This window comes from Dioscorea cayenensis, chromosome 10, assembly GCF_009730915.1.
Source record: "Dioscorea cayenensis subsp. rotundata cultivar TDr96_F1 chromosome 10, TDr96_F1_v2_PseudoChromosome.rev07_lg8_w22 25.fasta, whole genome shotgun sequence".
NCBI classification, from domain to species: domain Eukaryota; kingdom Viridiplantae; phylum Streptophyta; class Magnoliopsida; order Dioscoreales; family Dioscoreaceae; genus Dioscorea; species Dioscorea cayenensis.
In genome coordinates, this window is record NC_052480.1 from 11,303,322 (window position 1) to 11,327,808 (window position 24,487).

The following is a 24,487-nucleotide window of genomic DNA, read 5'->3' on the forward strand; positions in this document are numbered from 1 at the left end:
TTGTTGATGAATACATGTAGGAAATGTTCAATCCGGACCCGTACGAGGGTTTGTTCGACAAAGAGGTGGACAATGAAGAAGTAATGATGCTTGATCCAAAGGAAGAAGTACCATCTACGCGGTGATCATAAAGAAGGTGCTCCGGAAGATGAAGAGGGTGAGGAGACACCACCGAAAACGGCCCAAGGCTGTTGGGGATGTGCGTGAACTAAACAAGTTGGATGAACCTTTACTAGGTGGTACCAAGCCCAATGATTCCTCCTCTACCTTCAAGAGACTTTGCTAATCATGCTTTCAAGTTATGGGTAAGAGGGTAATCTTCATCTATGAACCCCCGTGAGGTAAGACAAGGTACATCAAGCTTAGTGACATTAAACAGGCGCTTCTTAGGAGACAACCCAAGTGTTTACTGTTTTCTTAGTTGCTAGTTTAGTGTTTGCATGAATAAAGTGCTGAGTGTTGGTGTCTTGATTTTTAGATACTTTTGTTATGTGTTTTCTTGTGGATTTTTGATGTCATCGTGTGCTTACATGTGGATTTGCAAAGTTTTGGTCGTGTAAGCTAGTTTCTCATGTTTCTCACTGGTATATCTTGCATAATAGGGCAGGCTGTGAGTGTGTATACATGTTCAAAAATTTTCTGCAGAGCCTGCAGAGTTTTCTAAGCCATCCAGAGAAAATTCATGGGCGTGTGGAAATTCCGCACGCCCGTGGATTTGCAATGTGACCTCAGTACGAGAGAAGGCACGAGGGGCATGGATGCGCCCCTATGAGCGACCTTATGACACCCGCACACGTGGGTAATTTTCATGTCGGTCGATGCGTCTTCACTGCATAGACTTAGCAATTTTTTTCCCAGAGCACACTGCGGGGTGTGGACTCGGCCACTGTAAGCGAACACAGTGACAAACTCACGGCCGTGGGTAATTTCTACACGCCTATTTGGATCTCTGCAGAAGAGCTTTCCTCCATCCCGAGAAGACACAGGGGCGTGCATTCGCCCCTGTGACTTGGACCTGTGAATGTCCACGCCGTCGCGGAATTTACGCAGGGCGTCGCAAGCACTTAGAAGATTTTCTCGGTTGGACAGAGAAGCCACAGGGGCGTGCGGCTACCCCTATGGGTCAGGCGCACAAGCGTGTGTATTTCCCTCACACCCGTGTGGTTGCGTTCAGAGACAGAGGAGTATTATCCCGAGGGTGTACAGGGGCATGCGTCTGCCCCTGTGGCTCTCTCTTGTGGAGACGCACGGGCGTTGGTAATTTCCGCACGCCCATCCGGATGAACTGAACGTTAAGAGACGCAAGTTTCTTTTAAAGTCTCATCGTTACTCTTTATTTTCACACTCCTAATTCGTCTGAGAGCACACTCACACTCTTTCTCGACCTCGTACTGCCATTTTGGAAGGATTTTCACTTGGTTTTCTGGCCGAATCAAGGTTTTTCAGGTCAACTTGTCGGTAAGCCCTATTTCTTGCTTTTCTTGTCAATTCTTGATTTTAATCGATGAACTGGTTAATTTTTTTCTTCATATCTACAATTAAAAAGGGTTGTGCATGCTTAGAACAAAGTTAGAAACAATTAAATGGTGTATTCTTAAATTTTTGAGAGCGGCCATGCGGTTTTCACGGCCGATGAATCTACATCGGCATCGCGAAAATTCACGCCTGCGTGTGAGTTCTGCGAAATTAATTTTTTTCCATGGTTTTTAAGAATTATATGCTTCAATTTTGCAGATATGGTTCCTCGCTCAAAGAAACAAGCCAACAAGCGCCCACGTGAGCCTTCACATGACTCGGATCATGTGGAATTCACCATTCCCCGAAAGCATTAGGCGCGGTTTGAGCAGTTGTTGAGGCTCAAATTTGGTCAGACCTAGTTCCCTGACGTGAGCACACTTAGGGAAATTCAGTTAGCAGAGGGCGTGGCTGATGAAGTTAAGGATATCCTTGCAATTGGCAGATGGGGCGTTTACTGTCGATCAGAGATCCTGCCATCCGAACACTAACGCTCGAGGTGCTAGCTTCGTTCAAGTTCGATCGCTCGTACTCCAGTTTTAACAGTGTCGGTGCTATACAGTTTTGAGCCTTCGGACAGTATCATAGCTTGAGCGTGACTCGGTTTGTGATCTGGATGGAGTTATATGAGGCAGCCTATACAGGGATAGAGGAGTAGGAGCAGCTGCCACAAATTATCCCGGGAGTTGGACTCCGCAGCGTATATATAGTGTATTGTGTTGACAGGGGTAGTATGAGCCCAGGGATTCTAATGCCACCTGCCTTTCCCATCCAAGCTATAGATACATTCACGCCGTTCTGAGCAGGTCAGTGAACGGGCATGGCGATAGTACTAGTATGCTCAGCCGACAGGAGGTATTATATTTGTACTCTATGGTACAACACATACCGATATATCTGGGGCATATCATGGCAGAGCATATACGATGATAAGTGCTTGTGCGATAAGAATACGAAGTGTTCTTTCCTTGTGTTGAGCATTACTTTTCTCGTGTTTTAATGCTAATATGTGTGTATTTATGTTACTTTCATGCAAGTAGGGTTGTGAGACCGATTATGAGAGAAAAGAAGCCAATGTGGGTCGTAATGCACCAATTTGGAGGAAATCTTGCTAAGGTTCAAACGCGAAGACATAGGTTGGGTTCGAGATGGGGGAATGTGTGCCAACCTCCTCATATTCGAGTTAGCACAACTATTTGGAGGGGCACAAGGGCAGTCACATTCAAGCATTCTGACTTGTGCATATTCGAGTTAGCACAACTATTTGGAAATTCCACACGGCCGTGTAAAATACCCACAGGGGCGCTCACACGGGCGTGTGGATTCCCAATTGCAGCCCTTTAAAAGCCGATTTCAGCCCCGATTTCAGCATTCTTTTCTCCATCTTTTCCCCAACTTGAGAGAGGGTGGCGGCTAGGGTCTTAAGAGGTATTGGCTAGGGCTTTGGAGAGGTTCTACGGCTCCAACATCGCGCGCCGTTTGGAAGAAGGTTAGTGGGAGAGCTTTCGTCGGCACCGATCCGGCGAGGTGTACACAAGGACGGACAAAGAGACCCTTGCGATGAGTAGAGGACTCTCCACAAGACCATCGCCATGACTAACGAGGGGGGTTTTCTATGGATGATTTGTTTTGACATTTGATTTCATTGATTGTATCTAGCTCCATGGAGAGCTAAACCGCTAGTGGGTACTTGGGTATTTGTGAACCCTAGGATGTATTCGTTTCATTGAATCTCTTTATTATACTTTCAATTAATTGATGTTTATTGTGAGTTCCAATCTTGTATGTTTGATTGTATGAATACTGCCCTAGAGTGACACTAGGGTTGGGATTTCTTGTTGGTAACCCTTGTGAGTGAGTGACACACCATGAGAGTTAGACAAAGCTAGATTGGAGAGGGTTGAGAGGGTGAGTCGAGAGGTAGCAGAGCATCCCCTTTCCCATCCGGTGTGATCTATCCTACCTCCACGCTCCAAGAGTTCTTTATGGCCATAGTAGAGTAAATGGGCTAAGGGATGACCTTCCGCTGGGGCTTAGTTGCGAGTGCAATGGAGTGAAACGTTGAGGTAATTTTAGCACCTAGGGCTTAATTATGGCTAGGTATCTTCCACCTGGACCAAAGGGTTAGGTCTATACATAGGAATAGGGTTTATCACTTATAATCCCTAGAGCTCATTGCAATTCTATGCGAGTGCGAGGTTGAGAGGTTATTCAATCTTTCCTCTGGGACATGTATAGAGTTAGGCATGGTTGACTTTAGATTTGGGATCATGTAATTAAGGATTTCCATGACTCATTGTTGGATCAATTAGGAAGTATAATAGAGGGTTCTTGCACTTGAAACGATTATCCTAGTCAGATCAATATCCGGGTACCCCATCTTTATCGATTTCCTTACCTTCTCCTTTACTTGTGCCTTCTATCTTGTTGTTTTTATTTTTGTTATTTCATATTTTGTCATACTTATCACTATTCATCTTCCACATTAGTTAAGAAACAACTCAAGTGTCTTTATTCCCTACTCTCTATGGATACGATACCCACTCATCGTGGGATTATTACTTGACACCGAGTGCACTTGCGGTTTACACGCATATACGGACGTGTCATACGACATCAGGGGTAGTATGCCAGATTAGTAGTGATTTTCTTGGTCCCCTACAACACGAGGTTAGTCATCGGTATGGTTTACTCGGACGCGATTAGTGTGGCGAGATAAAAGGCGACTATACACCGCTCCCACAGGGCATAGAGACATTGAGGTTGATTGGATGGTACGCATAGTCTAGTCAGGAGTATACACTCAGATTACTTCCGCCCCAGAGGTGGCAGAGGGAGATGATGACACTGCCGAGGCTTCTCAGCCTGTTCCGGAGCCTCCGCCGACACATACGGTGGGGATGTTACGGATAGAGGTTGCTGAGTTTAGGGCTACACAGAGTTCATGGCACGTTTTGACATTTCTACGATGAGATTTTAGAGCGAGGGCGTCACCTCATCATTTGTTACGCGGCCGAGGGACCCCTCAGATCATCTCGGCATCTCCATCACCTACTCCGGGACCATTTGATCCACCGTGTACCTCATCACGACCACCCAAAAAAATAGCGGAGGAGCCGGCTGACTCATCGACACGACACTTGACTTTATTTTTCATCGTCTTTATTACTACGTATTTTATTTTGGACTTGTATACTCAAAAAGGACTTTTCTTCTGAGTCTATTTTCATTTTGTTGTCTCGAGTTGTATTCATTGCTTTATCTTTTATATACTTTAGTTGTTTTTTGTTTTATTGAGCTTCACTGAACCCCCTCGTGTATTGGTGCAGATGGTCTTGTCAGTATGGGAATTGAGAGCTTCTCATGGACACGGTCAAGATCCTTCGGCACTTGGCCGTGTGTGCTTCACAACCCATTGGAACATTACTCCCAAGGATTTAGCTCCATCAAATGCAACACTAGGAGTCAGGGGAGTATTGTTATGATTGCTTCTCCCACATATATTCTTGATTGATATACATTATAAGTGAGCTTGTATGTGTACATTGGGGACAATGTACAACTTAAGTGTGGGGGATGTTTCATAGTGCACATATCTTTTATACTAGTTTTGATTGATATACATGCTCACATAGCCAATGGCGGTTCACCTTAGTTGCAATGATTATATTCTTGAGTTTAGGAGAATTCTTAACACTGAATGTTCTCATGTTCTAGTTCTTGCTTGAATTTGTAGGAATTTTTGCCCGATTGACACTTGTTGCACTACTCACTCTTTAAACTCTTTTGGAAACTCAAGTTTGATGTTAAAGGGACTAGTTATAGTTTTTTCTTTTATTAATTTAAAAAAAATGGAAAAAGGAAAATAAAGAACAAAATAGTTTTATTGTTTAGTTGTGCTTGTTGGGTGGAAAGAGCTACCACCTATAAAATATGGAGCTTCTCTCATAAGTCGGATACTAGTTATGCCCTAATGAGAGAAAAAGCTATCTCATGGGATGAGTGCAAGCTACCACCCGGTAGAAAGAGCTACCACCTCAAAAGTATTAAAGGCACCTTAACGGCCTCTTTGGAAAAGGCTACCTTAGAGGATGTGTGAAGCTACTACCATCTTCTTAACTTTTTGTTACTTTTTGTAGATAAATAAGTCCCTTATACTTAGAACTTTGAGGAGTATACTTTGGGTTGACTTGGGTGAGTTTGCACACACTTACATGATTTCGGGTTTGTTGTCATTTTTTATTCAAGTTTTTAGCTAGAGCATTGATTTTTCATATTTAGTGTTGAAATTTCCCTTACTTGTAGAATGCTCTCTTTGTATGCTTTGGTGAACCTAAGGCCAAGCACTTCCATTATTTCCTTCGTCTATGCTTTAATGTTTTGATTTTTGCTTGAGGACAAGCAAAAGTTTAAGTGTGGGGGAGTTTGATAAGTGCTTGTGTGATAAGAATACGAAGTGTTCTTTCCTTATGATGAGCATTACTTTTATCAGGTTTTAGCACTAATATATGTGCATTTATGTTACTTTCATGCATATAGGGTTGTGAAGCCGAATGTTAAAGAAAGAAACCAATGTAGATCGTGAACGCACTATTTGGAGGAAATCTTGAGAAGAATCAAACGCGAAGGCATAAGTTGGGTTCAAGATGCGAGAATGTCTGCCAATCTCCTTGTATTCAAGTTAGCACAATGATTTGGAGGGGCACAAAGGTAGTCACATTCTAGTATTATGGCTTGTGCATGTATAGGAAGACCTTAAACAATGTGGCCATTTATTAAAGAAGCAAAGCGATCTACGACGTAATCGTGTGCCCGTTTACGTTACCTCGATGAAAACATGGATTCGGGAGTGTTTCGGGCCGGTAATATAGTAGGGTACTATAGTGAATACTGTAGCAATTCACTATAGCGGTCTTTATTCTGACAACGGCCGAGAAAAGTGATTTTCAGAGAATCCACACGGGCATGTGGAAATTGTCCACGCCCGTGCGGAAATTCCATAGGCCCGTGTGATGAATCCACAGGGGCGAGTGGATTCCCGATTCTAGCCCTATTTAAGGCCGATTTCAGCCCCGATTTCGGCATTCTTTTCTCCATCTTTTCTCTAACTTGAGAGATGGCTGTGGCTAGGGTTTTGAGAGGTATTGGTAAGGGATTTGGAGAGGTTTTATAGCTTGGACATTGCGCTCCGTTTGGAAGATGATTAGTGGGAGAGTTTTCATCGGCACCGATCCGGCGAGGTGTATCCTAAGCCGGACAAAGACCCTTGGAAGAGTCAAGACTTCTCCACAAGACCATCATCATGACTATCAAGGGGGTTTTCTATGGATTTCTTGCTTTTGCATTTGACTTCATTGTTGGTTGTAATTAGCTCCATAGAGAGCTACACCGCCTAGTGGGTACTTGGATTTGTGAACCCTAGGATGTATTTGTTTCATTAAACATTTTTATTATTCTTTCATTAATTAATGTTTTAATTGAGTTCCAATCTTGATTGCTTGATTGAATGAATACTCCCTTAGAGTGACACTAGGGTTGAGAGTTCTTATTGGTAACCTTTGTGAGTGAGTGACACACCACGAGAGTTAGACAAAGCTAGATTCGAGAGGGTTAAGATGGTGAGTCGAGAGGTAGCTGAGCGTCCCCTTTCCCCTCCAGTGTAATTTATCCTACCTCCATTTCCTCGAGTTCTTTGCAGTCATAGTAGAGTGAACGGGCTAAAGGATAACCTTCCACTGGGGCTTAGTTGCAGAGGCAACAGAGTGAAGTGTTGAAGTGATTTAAGCACCTAGGGCTTAATCGTTGCTAGGGACCTTCCACCTGGACCAAAGGGTTAGGTCTATATCTAGGAAGAGGTTTTATCACTTGGAATCCCTAGAACTCATTGCGATTCTATACGAGTGCGAGGTGTTGAGATTGTTTAATTTTTCCTCCGGGATATGTATAGAGTTAGGCATGATTGACCATAGATTTGGGACCATGTATTGAAGGATCTCCACGACTCATTATTGCATTAGTTAGGAAGCATAATAGAGGGTTTTGCACTTGAAATGATTGTCCTAGGTGGAACAATATCCGAGTACCCCATTCATATCGATTACCTTACCTCCCCTTTACTTGTGCTTATCTTTCTTGTCTTTTTTTTTACTTTTGTTTCTATTACATCTTGTCAACAAAATCCACTATTCATCTTCACTTAGTTAAGAAACAATTTAAGTATTTTTATTCCCTACTCCCTGTGGATACGATACCCACTCACTTAGGATTTTATTACTCGATAAACCCGTGCACTTGCGGGACATATGCAAGAGGCATTGTCAAAATACTACAAAAACCAGTATTTAATATAAAACAATAGAAATCATTGAAGATAGCCTAAAAACCTTGTTCTTTATGCTTGTTATATAATTTCACCCTCAACTAAACATTTTCAATATAAAGACAAGAATATTTGAATAGGCATAATTGTTTTCTGAGTTACTTAAATGTTTTCAATTGAATTAATATTTGTCAATTCGAGTCTATGGTCAAAAATATTTGTGAAAAGCATAACTTTGCTTTGGCATTACATAGAAAGCGATTCGTTAGATATGGGTATTTAAATAATGAACATTGTTAAACAACCATAGCCTAAAAAATAAAAAGCATGAAAAAAATATAAAAAGGTAAGCTAAGGGACGTTTACGGTATGGATTTTGGTTTAAAAAACAAAAAACCAAAAATCGAGAAAATATTGAGTTTGCCTTTTTATTTTTAGAAAGCGATTTAAAAATATTTTTCATGTATGTACAAAAACATATATGTTTTTATAAGTATAATAAGATTATAAAATATGAATCATACATAAGATAGGAATATGTTTTATCTTGAAGGTGACATGGTAAACCCTCTTTGCAATAAAGTACAATTTGAGTGGGAGATGGAGATGAAAGCGAAATTTCGGTTGGGATAGTGAAACTAGGAGATGTGATTGTAGTTAAATTAGTACCGTACGACAAAATTATTGTAAGTAATAAGTTTGAAGGGTTAATTTTTTTCATAGGTCCTTAACAATGGTCTTATTTCATTTTGGTAACCAAAGTTCAATTTACATCAAAATGGTCACTCATCTTCAATTTTATTTCACCAGAAAGTCACTCGATTAATCTAGGAACCAAATAGCTGATGTGGCAGCCAAAAAATCTATGTCAGCTTCCTTATGACACATCATCTATCGTACTTAGATTCTATATTTTACCAAACTTATTTATGTCAACCCAATATGCCTCCACATCTGGATTTTTCTTCCTCTGCCTTTATCTTTCTCTTTTATAATAATAATATAATTAAAAACATTATATGAAAAGCCCTAGCAAAAATGCTAAAAGAAAGTTTTTGTTTGATGGTCATGGGGGTGAACAATGAAAATACGACCATCGAGCTGAGTCGGTGAGGGATTTTTACTAGAGTTTATGGCCTAAAGTGAACATCTTCTAATGCCTAGCTTTAGCGCCTTTTCCCACATAGTTTTTCACGATGGATTAGTTTATTAAACATGAGCTCATCTAGTTAGATTTGATCAAAAGTTGTGTATTATATTCTAATTGAAATTATGAAACTAGATTACTTAGTTTTACGAAAGAAGATGTTCTCTATGTTTTGATTAAAGGTGGTAGTATTTTTTAATTCATTTTATCTATGAAGTAAGCTTCAATACAATTGTGGTTATTGATGATGGTCTTCTACGTGTTTTTTGAAAGGTCTTATGAGTGTTTAAAAATTTAGTCTTGTAACATTAATCCAAAAAACAAAAGCACCGAGTAGAATCTCATAATGAAAAATTATGTTTAAATGCAAAATTAACATAGAATTGAGGCTTTTGCTAAACAAGTGAAGTAATTTCTCAAAAATAGTGAGTTTTGTATGGTATACAACATCAAACTCAAAAAATTATGACCTTACTCTATGCATGACCAAAGAATCTATAATATCATAAAAATTACCAAATCAAATTGTAACTCAAAATTAATATAACATGAAGCGTTTTTAAAAATAAATGAAGTAATTTTCTTGAAAAATCAATGTGTGTTGCATGGCAATCCAAATTCTATACAAAGTCAACTTTCAAAAATCAATACATGTCATATGGCACCTCAAACACCAAGCACATGACAAAAATTGTTCATTCTGACGAAATAGATCTGATAAATAAACCCAACTCCAGCGTAGAATGTAGAAGTACATGTGTGAGATCTTTTTTTATATTAACAACAAAAAGACTACATAAGTACTACCTTAATGTTACACAAATGGAAATATTCACAAATGTAAGTATTATCCCAAGTTCTCTTCCTTAAAAAGAAAGCAAAGAAACAAAAAAGAAACATAACCGAAAAAAAAAAAATTTATCCAAATGTGTCATATATTGTGATGACTTTGCCCAAGTAGGATGTCTTACGTGTCACGAGGGAAGGCGTCATCGAATATTTCATACGCCACATCGACAATTTGGTTCCCTAAATCAATCGAGTGATTGCCTAGTGAAATAAAATTAAAAATGAGTGATCAATTTGATGGAAATTAAAGTTTGATTACTGAAATGAAACAATACAATAGTTAAGTGACATTTGACCTAAGTTTGGTTATTATCGTGGTTTGATTGAAAATTTTAAATAAAAAAATCTTTTTCAAAATAAACGAGAAAGTTTTATCATATGGGTGGCTATTTATATGAGTTTTTATGTTTTATATTAAAAATACATCTATAATATAAAATATATATATATATATATAATACATGTTACAAATAGAACATATTAACATTTTTAAAAATATAGAACATCCAACATCCAATAAAAATTAAATCACAAAGAAAACTAGTATATATATTAGGAATAATGACTACTAAAAGATAATATTGAAAAAAATTAAGTTCATAATATGGAGCAAACATCATCCACATAACCACGAAAAAAATCATCATCAACATTTTTCACTTGCATCTAATATTTCTTCTCTTTCCTTACTATCTATTATTTTCTAAATAGTTGAATCTTTCCATCATCATGATATTCATCTAAATATAAACAAGATCATCTAAAAAGTTTTTGGAGATAACCTATTTCTCATTTTTATTTGTGTGTCTTCAAATGCACTCAATTTCGCTCACATGGAGATGAGCTATGATTGCTTCCCATGAAGTGCACGTGATCGGCTAGTAATACCTTGTGCAGGCGCAGGATCGTATTCCAGAGGGCTAAGGGAGCTCCTATTACTCCTCCATCACCTATTATCTAACCTTACCACTTAAACATGGTGAACTATTCTAACACATGCAAGAATGTAAACAAGTTACAAGTACAAGAATTACCAAGTAACACAAGAGATCACAAGAGCAATAATGAGGTGTAGAGGCCTAGGGATGAGGATCCCATGAGAGGTCATCATGACATATGGATGCATAAAAATAACATAGCAAGGGGTGATTTAGACCGATGAGATCTCAATATTAGTTCAACCCCAATTTCTCGGCGGTTAAACCCTAATCCCATACGAATGATGATAAGGATCTCTCCCTAATCACATTCCTATGATCACATTAAGTAAAAGAAGATCACACGATAACGATACACTTAACCTGCGTTTATCCTCATGGTTCGGGAGGGGACTCTGAGCATCAAAGTCCGGGTATGTTGGTCTAAGAATACCCCATTTAGCTCATTAATGATCTAGTACCGTGGTGAGGGCACATCTACATGTACAACTCAACAAAAAGTAAGGATTTCTCCAACTAATAGTTCTAGGCATGAAGAGCAATGAGGCCAAACCATAAATCACACCAATGCATTTCAATTAAAAGCATAGCATCCACAATACATGATGAACCCCCAAAGTTCACCTACATCACGGTGGCATTGGGGGATCTAGTGTGCCATCATACAAACAAATATATCAAACTCAAGAAACACAAGAAATAAGTGCATAAATGGCACTCCCTAGTCCAAATGATGATGAAGAAGAGCAATGGCGGGCCGAATGGCGCTTCCCCAGCCAAATGAGTGCGAATGCTACTCCTCCCTTGATGGTAAAAGCTCTCCCTTGAAGTTTAAGCTCTTGATCACCTCCAAGCCTCAAGACAAAGCTCTACAAAGATGTCTTTGTTTTTCTCTCCTCCTCTCCAAGTGTTGGGCTGCCAAAAGATCCCTCAAGAAGTCCCCACAATGCTCTCTTAACCCCAAAGTTTACTCCCATGTATGAAGGCCGTATATGGCTCAAAATAAGACCCAAAAACTCCCCAAAAAACCATGCCATCACGGGGTCAATGAGGGGTCGATGGTGACCTCATCAAGATAGTTTACCTTCAAGCAAATTCTTCTTTTCTCTAGCTACAGTGTTCATCCCGGCGTCAATCCAAGGCAGCATTGAGGCCGTATGGCCTGGATCAATTCCTCGCTCAAAAATTTACGAGTGCTATAGTGGTTACTATAGTAATCTTGTTACAATTTCGCTACTACGATTACTCGACTATAGTACTATGCTAAAAATGTATACTACTGATCAGCGCCTAGTTTTTCTTCTCTTTTTACGCCCAAATCATATCCTCGTGTCCTTCATGGCTAATTCATGCCCTGCAAAACAAATAATACTTGATTAAGCATAAAACGGGAGTCAATTCTTTTAAAACTACATGCTAAATATATCAAATACATATACTAAAATACGTACATTTAGACACTTATCAAGCTACATGGTTGACTCAAAACTTGAATTGTATATTTTTTAAATATAGGAAGTGGATCCCCAAAATAATCCCATCACCCACCTACAATGGTATAATAGAGAGGTTTAAAATTTATTTTAAATGATAATAGAACATTTCAATATCGTTCATAGCTTTTGACTTAGGGAGGATGAGAGATTTTCAATATTGTTATTGTTTAGGTTCCAAGTTACTTTTTAGCTTTCGATACAACTAAAATTGTAAAATGACCCAATGTTTTTTTCTTCTTAAGCCACATGATGTTTGCAATATAAAAATTGATTTCTACAAAATTGTCAAATAATGTTTTAGAAATTAGTAAATAAAAATAAAGAAGATTACATTACAACCTTCTTTCATCTTACAACATTTTCTAAAATCATCAATAGTCATATAATTGGGATTTAGGAAAGCTGCAGAAACTTGAATAGGATGCATAATATTTGCTCTCCTTCGGTGCTCAAATAATTCTCACATTTTTGAATAATTTGTTTGATTGTCACTAGAACAATTTCTTATAGCTTCTTTAGCACTTTCTATTACTCTTTCCCTTGTTTGATTATCACTAGAACAATTTGTCTAATCCTTGCCATTCAGGAGATGCCACTATTAAATGCATTTCATTTTATACATCAAAAATAGACTGAAGCATAAGATAGTTGAATACAAATCTTGTTGTACAAGAGTGCTTCAATTCTTTACTTTTAGTAAATTGCCTTATAAATGACAAAACTATTGTATGCTTGTACATATTGATTATTGCCCTAAGTGCATGTCTTTGCTAAAGTAATAAGCCTCTCACTCGAACATGAGAGGGGCCGTATTCCTTGGGGTCCCAAGAGCTACTAATACTTCCTCTTGACTTCACTATCTAATCTCTACTAAATTGTTATGTTTGTTTTAAATTCAAAGTAAAGAAATAGGCGAGTTAAAGCACATCATGCAAAGAAATAAAGATAGAAAATGCTAATGATAAGGAAAGGCCTCAGGCAAGGATCCCCTTGGGAGAAGAACAAGCATGAATGCATTTTGGAATTAAAATATGATGTTAACTTAGACTCTAAAGTCGACCACCTAATAATCACCGTAGTCTAGCACTAATCCCATATAGGTTCCTCCATCCAGAAGATATTCCTATGATGTCATTGGGTGCAAGGAAAGCATGCCAACAACCAATTAAGAATTAAATCATCATCCATACATGTTTCCTCTCAAAATTAACTAGAGCCCAGTGGCCTTGAAAGTTTAGTTCAACATCAAAAGAGAAAAAAACAAGAGATACAAATAAACAATGTAGAGCTTCATTGCAAACTACCTAATCCATTGACTAATGGTGGTGATAAGGGCATATCAGATTTGTGCCATTGAGCTCTTTAATGTTCCCCTTGAATTCCATTTTCTTCTCCCCTTGATTTTCCCTTGAATAGGCCTTCCTCAATTTTATTGTGTGCTAGGAGTATTTGGAGATGTGCGGCGGCCAAGATTCCCTCCAAAAGTCCTAAACTTGGCTTAAATAGTCACCCAAGTGTACAAGTAAGCATGCGCCCACATGGGGGCAGCATAAGAGTTGAAATCCTTCTAAAACAAATCTGAATTAGGTTAGCTTGAATCACATACAAGCTTGGTGCTATCGAATAGAGGGTATACAGTCATCTACCATATGTACATGGGCTCCATGTGGCCTATGTATGTACACGGGCTCCCAGGCTGGGGCATGCGGGTTATATTATCCCCTAGGTAGCCATTTTGGATTGGAAAGAGTCTTCATGTCTTCTTCTTATCCTCGCTTAGTGTTGGGGCTTTCATATGATATGTTTAAGTGATGAGGACATCACTCCCATGCCAACTACACCACCTATGAATGGTAATACTTCAGCGGTATAGAAAAGGAAGCATATATAGGACCATTTACATGAAACCATGTTGAACAAATCCAAAACCAGGTGGACACTAAAGCTTATTCTTAAATTATATTGAAATGGTGGTGTTTCCAATTTCTTCTACCTTAATTATACTTAAGTGTACCGTAAGTGAGGACATAATTCCAGACTTGGTCAAATAAGAGGATAGCAAGAGAGAAGCATTTGGAGCTACGCCACATGTGGGCCTCACACTCACGTGCATGTCCAAGAAGGAAATTGTGCCTATCTTTGCTGGCCCCACACAAATAGAAGGAGATGTGGTTTCATTTTATGATAAATCAACCCAAAATATCTCTTTTCTAAACCAACCCAATTTCTGGAAGGAAACAAAATCAAATCCCAATTAACCAAAAAATCAAGTATTCCAATATTAAGAGTAGAGAGATTTGCTTGCCATATTCATGTGCTACAGTACTCATGGGATACTATGTTCTTTGTTCTTTGCTAACTACTAATGATTTACCTTCTACTTTGCCTAGTTCTATTTTTTTGATCTTTTTGCAAGCATATGAGGGACGTGTTCCCGATAAGGTCCCACAGGCTACCACGAAGCTAGGAGTTGAGTATCAAGTTGATTTGATACTAGGAGCACCATTTCCTAATCGGCCATCTTACCACACCAATTCGGAGAAGGCAAAAGAAATTTAGCACAAGTTCAAGAACTAATGGACAAAGGTTACGTAAGGGAAAGTCTCTCTCCTTGTTCAGTCCCGGTTATTTTAGTTCCTAAGAAAGATGAGTCTTGGAGAATGTGTGTAGATTATAAAGCCATTAACAACATAACTGTGAGGTATAGACATCCCATACCTAGATTTGATGATATACTTGATGAACTTAGTGGATATGTTATCTTCTCGAAGATAGACTTGCGTAGTGTCTATCACTAAATTAGAATGAAAGAGAGTGACGAGTGGAAAATAACATTTAAAACAAAATTTGGATTGTATGAATGGTTAGTTATGCCTTTTGGTTTAACAAATGCACCTAGTACTTTCATGAGATTGATGAGCCATGTACTTAGAGCCTTCATAGGAAAATTTGTGTAGTCTACTTTGATGATATCTTAATTTTTAGCAAGTCTTTAGATGATCATATTGAACATTTATGTGATGTACTTGATGTTTTAAGAAAAGAACAATTGTATGCTAATCTTGTAAAGTGCACCTTTTGCACCAAGAATGTTGTGTCTCTTGGCTTTGTGGTTTCATCTCAAGGTGTTGAGGTAGATGAAGACAAGATCAAAGTGGTACATGAGTGGGAAACACCCCAAAATGTGAGCCAAGTGAGAAGTTTTCTAGGACTTGCAGCCTTTTACCATTGTTTCATGAAGGATTTTAGCACTATTGCTGCCCCAATCAATGAATTGACAAAGAAAGAAGTTCCATTCAAATGGGGGCCAGCACAAGAAAAGGCATTTCAAAAATTAAAGGACAAATTGATATCCGCACCCCTACTAGCACTTCTTGACTTTGGTAAGACTTTTGAAATAGAATGTGATGCAAGTGGTGTGAGGCACTCGTCAAGGTGCTTATGCAAGTGGGTAGGCCCATTGCTTATTTTAGTGAGAAGTTAAGTGGTCCAGCTCTAAATTATTCATGTTTATGATAAAGAGTTGTATGCGCTTGTGAGGGATCTGGAATCTTGGCAACATTACTTATGGCCTAAAAATTTGTGATACATTCTGACCATGAATCATTAAAAGGATCTTAAGGGTAAATTAAAACTAAACTGTCGACATGCAAAAATGGAGTGAGTTCATCGAGTCTTTTTCCTTACATTGTCAAGTATAAGAAAGGGAAGCATAACCTGTAGGCGATGCATTATTTAGGCGCCATGCTTTGATTTCCCAACTAGATGCTAAAAATATGGGTTTAGAGAGCATTAAAGAGTTATATACTAAAGGTTCATACTTTGTTGAACCCTACTCTAAATGTAGTACAGAGGAAAAGATTGGGGAAAGGTTTCATTTGCATGATGGTTTCTTGTTTTGAGATAGCAAATTGTGTATACCGATTGCTCTGATTCGTTTATTACTCTTATAGGAAGCTCATGGAGGTGGTGCGATGGGCCACTTTGGTTCCAAGAAGGCAGAAAAATGTCTGGTCGACCACTTCATTTTGCGAAAAATGAGGCGTGATGTTGAGCGCTACGTCCAGCAATGCGAGACGTGCCATAAAGCAAAGTCTCATTTAAACCCTCTTGGATTGTATACTCCCTTACCTATTCCTAGTGTACCATGGGAAGATATTTCTATGGATTTTATTCTTGGATTACCACGGACTAAGAGGGGAAAGGATTCTATATTTGTGGTTGTTGATAGGTTTAGCAAAATGGCTCATTTTATTCCCTATTATAAGAGCAATGATGCTTTACATGTTGTTGATCTATTTTTTTAGGGAAGTGGTGCGACTACATGGTGTGCCATGAACCATTGTCTAAGATCATGATACCAAGTTTTTGACCTATTTTGGAAAACCTTGTGGGGAAGCTAGTAACCAAGCTATTATTCTGCACCACGTGTCACAACTAGACAGATGGGCAAACAGCCTCGACGGAAGCTCCCCTACCAACCTTCTTACAAAGAGATGACGATGTCGGAGCTGTAGAACCTCTCTAAGACCCTAGACAATACCTCTCAAAACCCTAGCCGAAGCCCTCTCTCAAGTTGGGGAAAAGATGGAGAAAAAAATCTCGAAATCGAGTGAATCGACTTTAAATAGGGATCGAATCGGGGATCCACACGCCCGTGGGACGCCTGTGGATTTTTCGGACGATCGGGTGGAAATTCCACACGCCCGTGTGGATTCTCTCGTTACTGCAGACTTTCTCGGCCGGTCGTGAGCAGTCTTTGCTACGATGACTTTTTACTATAGTTCTTTTGCTACATGATCCGGGTCCCCGAAATACTTCCCGAATCCATACTTTCATCGAGGTAACGCAAACGGGCACATGTTCACGTCGTGGATCACTTTGCTTCTTCAATGATGGAAAAGTTGGTGGAGATCTTGTTCTATATGCATAAGTTGGAATGCTTGAGTATGACTGCCCTTGTGCCCCTCCAAATAGTTGTACTAACTCAAATACAAGGAGGTTGGCACACACTCTAGCATCTCGCACCCGACCTATGTCTTCGCGTTTGAACCTTAGCAAGATTTCCTCCAAAATCGGTGCATTATGATCCACATTGGCTTCTTTCCTTCATACTAGGTCTCACAACCCTACCTGCACGAAAGTAACATAAAAACACACATACTAGTGTAAAAACCCGAGAAGAGTAATGCTCAACATAAGGAAAGAATGCTTCGCATTCATATCGGACAAGCACTTATCACTTACCTTTGAATGATAAACTTCTTGTTGTTAAAACTTTTTAAATGTTTTCCATGGGATCTAGAAATATTGATGATTTATAACTTGGCTTTTTTCATGATTGTTGGTAAAGATTATATATATTATTTGTGGTTTGGAAACCCTATGCTTTGAAATATATGTTTTCAAGTTATGTATTTCAAGAAACTTGATATTCTTCTTATAATAACTAAAAAACCATGTGTAAACCAAATTGAAATTCATTGTGATGATGTTATATTTGAAGTATATTTTCAAAGATTACACTCGTATGATGTTCTTGATGAAATTAGTTTCATTGAAGATGCTATAATCATGTTATTCATTCTTGGAGTGAAAGTTGCTTACATGAAAACTTGTGATCTCTTGATGAGAATTGTGCTAGCATGTTAATATTTATATATTGAGCCTACAGACAGGATATTTGTTTAAATGTTTTGATGGTGACATGGGGGGATCCCTAATACCTACTACAGTAAGGGTTAGAGTTTCCACGGGCTGACCTTGTTGGGGTGGCGTGGAGTACTCAAATGAGGTTTCATCTTTTTAGGGGGCGCGTAGAGAACCTGAAAGGTGTGCAGGGTTGGGTGCCCGGAGTCACCACACAGGTTCCCCAACGGCCAACACCAAGATACGTGCATCTTGGTGGCTCCTGACCTAACCGAGGCCACGGTTAGCAATGGAGGGTTTTCGAGGCTAGTTGTGATACTATTGATTATTCTAAATTGTTGATTTATTTATTTCTAAATGTTTTGAGCTATGAGTTATTAAATAAATATATGAATATGGGGTTCATACTTGTATGGATTTCCTGATGATGTTAAAGGTGTTTATTGTGCATTTATTATGTTATACTTGCTATTTAAAGAATTTTAAATAATTTGAGAATCGAAGAATAATTTGGCATTTTATTTTTATTCAATCATGTATGAGATGTAGTTCCATGTTTAGCCCCTCACTGAGTAACTTAGTTACTCATCCCCTCTACTTTTCAATCACAGGTGATAGCACAACAGCGGAATAAAAGCGTGAATAAAAAAATGTTTTTAATTAATTTTATAATTTATGAAGAATTTTTAAAAGTCTACTTAAACGATATCACTGATCCGGTGAAACCATGAATTAATGAATTTTTTACAAAATTATTGAAAATTTTAAATTTCTACTTTTTAAATATAATATATTTATTGAGCAAGGGCTTCTAAGTAAGTTGGGATAGAAAAAAGTAGAAGCAATTTTTAATTTTTGAGGGGTTAAAAGGTGAAACACTAAAAATTAATAAAATGAACCGCATTTCTTCTTTTCCCGTTTTTCCCCATTCTCTCTTCACACTCTGCCGAGGCCGCTGAAGAGCGCTCCGGTTCCGCTATGCTGGCGAGGTCGAGTACGGTGATCATCGCCCTAGAAAGGTGATCTCGCTTCCACATTAATGTTCTTTTTTCTTTTCTTGATTTGTGCTCTTTTTTCAAGATTATATTTTTTAATTGTCAAATTGTAGTGGTAGTAGTGGTGATTGTGTGAATGGAGTTCACTCCTTTCAAGCAATGTTTTAGAGAATCTCATTGCTTTAGAAGTGTTCTTGTTTGAATTTGAGTTTGTTCTCTGGAGATTGAACAAATTGATGGTTTTAATACACATTTAATTGTGTAATTTCAGATATGTCAGAGCCACATCACGCTTCATCAAATCATGAATCATGTACAAGTCCAACTATTAAAGCAATCAAAATACTTGAAGAACATGTGGAAGAAGAAGAGAATCTTTTTGAGAAGAAGAAAAGAAAGAAGACATCTAAAGTGTGGAAAGAATTCAAGGAAGTAATCACTAAAGAAGGGGTGAAAAAAGCATAATGTATACATTGTAAAAGCAAGCTTTCCCTCAACCAAGGTGGTGCTACATCAATATTTTTAAGACACTTGAAAAGTTGTCCACGGCGCCAACATATTCTATCAAGTCGGAAAAAGTATTGCCTTGGTTCCCTCTCATTCCGAAAGTTTGAGCTATGTGCAAAAATTTCAAGTATGATCATGCAAAAGTTAGAGAAATATTGGCTCATATGGTTATGGTTCATGAGTTACCATTTAATTTTGCGGAGTATGAGCTGTATACATTGTTGATGAAAGCCACTACACCTCATTTCTAAAAAATTTATAGAACCACACTTAAAAATGATTGCATGAGTGCTTATGAACTCGAAAAAAAGAAAATAAAAGCATTATTGGCAAGTGTTGATAAAGTTTGCTTGACAACCAATTTATGGAAATCCGGGCAAAATATTCAATATATGGTGTTGACATGCCACTTTATTGATTCAAATTGGAAATTACAAAAGCGAATCATAAACTTTTGTGATTCAAATTTATAAATGTTTGCTAGAATGGGGAATTAACAACAAAGTTTCGAATATTACAATGGATAATGCATCTTATAATGATCTTGCCACATGCTTGTTGAAAGAAAGCCTTAATTACCAAGATAGGCTTCCACTTGGAGGAATATTGTTTCATGTAAGATGTTGTGCACACATAATAAATTTATTGGTGAAAGATTGACTTTCCGCCATTGTAGATATAATTTTTAAAGTACGGGAAAGTGTTAAGTATTTTGGAGGATCTCAAACACGTCTTATGATGTTTAGTGACATTGCTAAAAAATTGCATTTGCTTTCAAAGAAGTTGATCTTGGATTGTTGCACTCGATGGAATGCTAGACATGATATGTTGTCTATTGCTTTGGAGTTCAAAGATGTTTTTCCTCGATACCAACAAAGATATGAAAGCTACAAATATTTGCCTAATGCGGAAGAGTGGGCCAAAGTAGAAGAAGTTTGTTCACTTCTTAAAGTGTTCAAGGTGGCAACAAATATTATGTCGGGATTCGAATATCCAGCTTCAAATTTATTTCTTTCAGAACTTTGGAGTATAAAAACAATTTTGGATAAAAAAACTTGCTTTTGGGAATGAACAAATGAGGGGAATGGTGAGAGAAATGAGAACTAAGTATTTGAAATATTGGGGAAGCAGCAATTTATTGATATCCATTGCGGCTATTATAGACCCAAGAAATAAGATGAAGATGATTGAATATTATTTTACTATTTTGTATGCAGAAGAAGATGTTGATTTCCATATCAATTATGTAAGAGACTCTCTTTATAAGATTTATGAGAATTATGTTACAACACATAAATCAACAATTGCTAACAAAAACCAAGAAAATCTTCAAGCAAGTGGTGGTGGTAGTTCGGCTAGTGGAATTGACAAAGGCAAAAATATTGTTAGTGGCCTTGAATCTTTTGATAATTATATTAGGATGGTTGGCACCGTTCATCATGTTAAATGTGAATTGGATGTATACTTGGAAGAGGGAGTACATTTGTTCTCCAAATGTAGCATCACAATTTAATTCAATAGAGTGGTGGAATTCAAATACTTTAAAGTTTTGAACTTTATCAAAAATGGCACATGATTTCATGTCTATTACTATTTCCAAGGTGGCTTCCGAGTCCGCTTTTATTGCCGGTGGTAGAGTAATTGAGCCGCATCGTGCATCTTTAGCTACCGATACCGTGGAAGCACTACTTTGTAGGAAAGATTGGCTTCGAAGCTTTTATTGTATTAAAAGAAAAGTAAAGGTAATTTTTATCTATTTCTATCTTTATTAAATTTATTTATTGATGTATTCATTGTTTGATATTTTATACTTAAATTGAAAATATAATATATATTTTTCTTTTGTTTAGGTGATGGATGAGGTTAAAGAAATCTTGTTACCATGAATGATGCTTCTACTTGCAAATGCTTTAAAGGAGGTATTGAGTTGAATTTGGTAATTAAATTTGTAGTTCTATTTTGTACATATGCTAAGTTAAGTATTAACAAAAGTAAAATATGTGTTATGTTTATTGTTTTGTAGGAATTTTCAAGCTATGGAAGCAACGAATTTATCACTAAAATGAAGTTCTTCTTATGTGAACAATTGTAGACTTAATTATGTTGATTTTAAATTATGCCAAGACTTCACTTATGTTTAATTTTGAACATGGTTTATTTTGATATCTAATTATGCTATGTATGACTTGAATCTTTATGTGATGGTTTTTTATTTTTCTAATTTTAGACTTGATTGTTTTAGTGTTTGACAACAAGATTTGAAAAATGAGCAATTGAACATAGATAGGTTGATGATTGTAAACCTTATTCATTTTGTTATTATTATTTAATGAGGCTTTTGACAAGTTTGAACTCAAGCTGAGCTTTAAATGATTCCCGAGCTCGAGCCTAGCCGAGCCTACATTAAACAAGCCTCAATGATATTTTATTAATATAAAAACTAAAATAAAAAATTATCGAGCTTAAATGATCTAACGAGCCAAGCCCGAGCCTTTAATTTTTTAAACGAGCCGAGCCTGAGCCTCATTAATGAAACTCACAATAAGCTCAGCTCGATCAAAATAGTAACAAGCCAAGCTTGAACATAGCCAAGCTCGGCTCAACTCGGCTGTTTACAGCCCTACTATCTTCTGATGTTCAATTAAACAAAGATTAGGGAAAGATTGAATTATGAAGTAATAATGAAAGAGTGAATAATGGTAGTGATAGGGGGATTAGGGTTGTGTTTTTCAACAACAAAAAGAGCAATGCCCGGGGATGATTCCTATGAGCTATAGTGTGTCAACTTGACTCTAATTTTTACCAGGTACATTATATGGTTTGAGTGTGTGCCCTAAAGCAATATTGCAATTATGGTTCTCAAATACACAAAGTTATGCCAAGGTAACTAGATCACTAAAGCATCTGTGCAATTTTAAACCATCAAGATATGCAAACACAAGATTAAATAGAAGAACAAAAAAATCCGTAATCGAGAATAATCAAGTAGTCAAGGCATACAAAAACATCATAGTTCAACATCTCTCGGGCACCATGGATGGTTAGCGCCTCATGGATGGGTACAACAAGGAAAAACAAAAGATGAAACACTAAAAGCATGTAAGACATGACTCCTTTCTCCTTAAGATGATCTTCCTCGCCAATCTCCGTACGCTTAACCCCACTTTTCTTGTGCCTCTAATTCCTCTTTAATCATCTTAGGGTATGTGGTGAAGCCTAATCTTCACCCACTTTAAAGTCCTCATGGTGGAGAGTTGAATCTCGAACAAAGATGAGGGCAAACCCTAAAAATAGAGTTAAAAAGGGCTATCTTCGAGCTCGACACGGTCTAAGCATGATTGTGTTTAAACCATGTTTCCATGGACTACTTTTGAGTGAATCGGCTAAGTGTTCGCCTGAGATTTTTAGTGGAAGGAAGCGTGGTCATGCTTGATGAGTGCTTTTATGAACTTGATCTTGCTAGGAGCCTCCGACCCGTGTTTCCCCTGTTGAGTAGAATAATAACTCCAGCTTGAGATACTCAGGGAGAGGGACACGAACGTGTTTCAACCGTGTTCGCTATGGTGTCACTCCCCTGCAAGACTCTTCACTTGATCCACAAAAGACTGGGAAATTAAGGGGGATAGAACATGACTGTCCTGTGCTCTACCCATGCTGAGCTTGAACACTTAGCATTTCTTCCATTTTCTCTCATTTGGTAACCAAATTCACTCTAAATTGAATCAAGCTCCTCAATTCCCTCGCATCACTAACAAATATACCCGTAATAGCAATGAATGTATATAATAATGTGCTAAAAAGGTAGGCAAAAAGCATGAATTGAGGGTAAGAAAACATGAATTACACTCATCAATTACTAGCCAACATTGCTTTCTAAATGGTTTCCCAATCGCCATTGGCCTTCATGAAGTTTACCTCTAAATGGTGAAGAAAATAACCATGCGGTGATGACGGAAATACTCTCGCAACTGTGTTTAAAAGGCCCTTGTACCAATCCGAGATGAATGTAATAACTATGTCGTAGTTATCTTGACTATACAATACCTTCCCAAGAGTAGAAAGAAACCAGGTCCAATTCTCATCTATTTCATTATCAACGATAGTGAATGCTACATGGAAAAGACCCTCATTACCAACTTTTGTGGTTACACCTACAGAATCTCTCCATACTTGCCAAGGAAATGAGTTTTATCAACAAAAAGTAATGGCCTGCACCCTTATTTGAATCCCAAAAAACACTGAAAAGAGTAGAAAGTATGTTTGAACCACTCGCCGTCATTCTCAATGATGACAACACTACTGGGATTCATCTCTGCCATTTTTTCCTCATACTAGAGAAGCAAATCATAGATACTAACCTCACTACGATAAATGGTGGCCCTGGCAACCTCCTAGAATTCTCTAAATTAGGGAAGACTCTTTTGCTAAATAAGGTAGGACGGCCAAAGTTCTAGAGATCAGAGTGGCTGGAGATGAGTTTTCTACCATATTCGATCAAATTCAGGTAAGTTTCTTAAGAGGAAGTGAATGATCATCTTTAGGAGAAGGTGCGAGTGACATGCATCATTTAGTCAAGCTTGGGATCCTCTTACTCTAAACCTCCGGGACTTATTGGTGGGTGATAAGTGCTTATGTGATAAGAATGCGAAGTGTTCTTTCCTTATGATGGGCATTACTTTTATCGGGTTTTAACGCTAATATGTGTATATTTATGTTACTTTCATGCATATAGTGTTGTGAAGCCGAATGTTAGAGAAAAAGAAGCCAATGTAGATCATGAATGCACCATTTGGAGGAAATCTTGAGAAGGTTCAAACGCAAAGACATAAGTTGGGTTCAAGATGCGAGAATGTGTACCAACCTCCTTGTATTCAAGTTAGCACAATGATTTGGAGGGGCACAAGGGCAGTCACATTCAAGCATTCCAACTTGTGCATGTATAGCAAGATCTTCACCAATGTGTCTGTTTATTGAAGAAGCAAAGCCATCTACGACGTAAACGTGTGCCCATTTACGTTACCTCGATGAAAGCATGAATTTTGGAGTATTTCAGGATGGTACTGTAGCAGGTA

At 37.9% G+C, this 24,487-nt stretch overlaps 1 protein-coding gene across 1 annotated transcript; it reads left to right on the plus strand.

Moving 5' to 3' along the window:
- Positions 1-14,840: 14,840 nt before the first annotated feature.
- On the plus strand, positions 14,841-16,305 carry LOC120270297 (uncharacterized mitochondrial protein AtMg00860-like). The gene is made up of 3 exons (XM_039277312.1): positions 14,841-14,965; positions 15,250-15,699; positions 16,218-16,305. Exons 1-3 carry the CDS (start codon positions 14,841-14,843, stop codon positions 16,303-16,305), a joined length of 663 nt encoding a protein of 220 aa, XP_039133246.1.
- Positions 16,306-24,487: the final 8,182 nt, after the last annotated feature.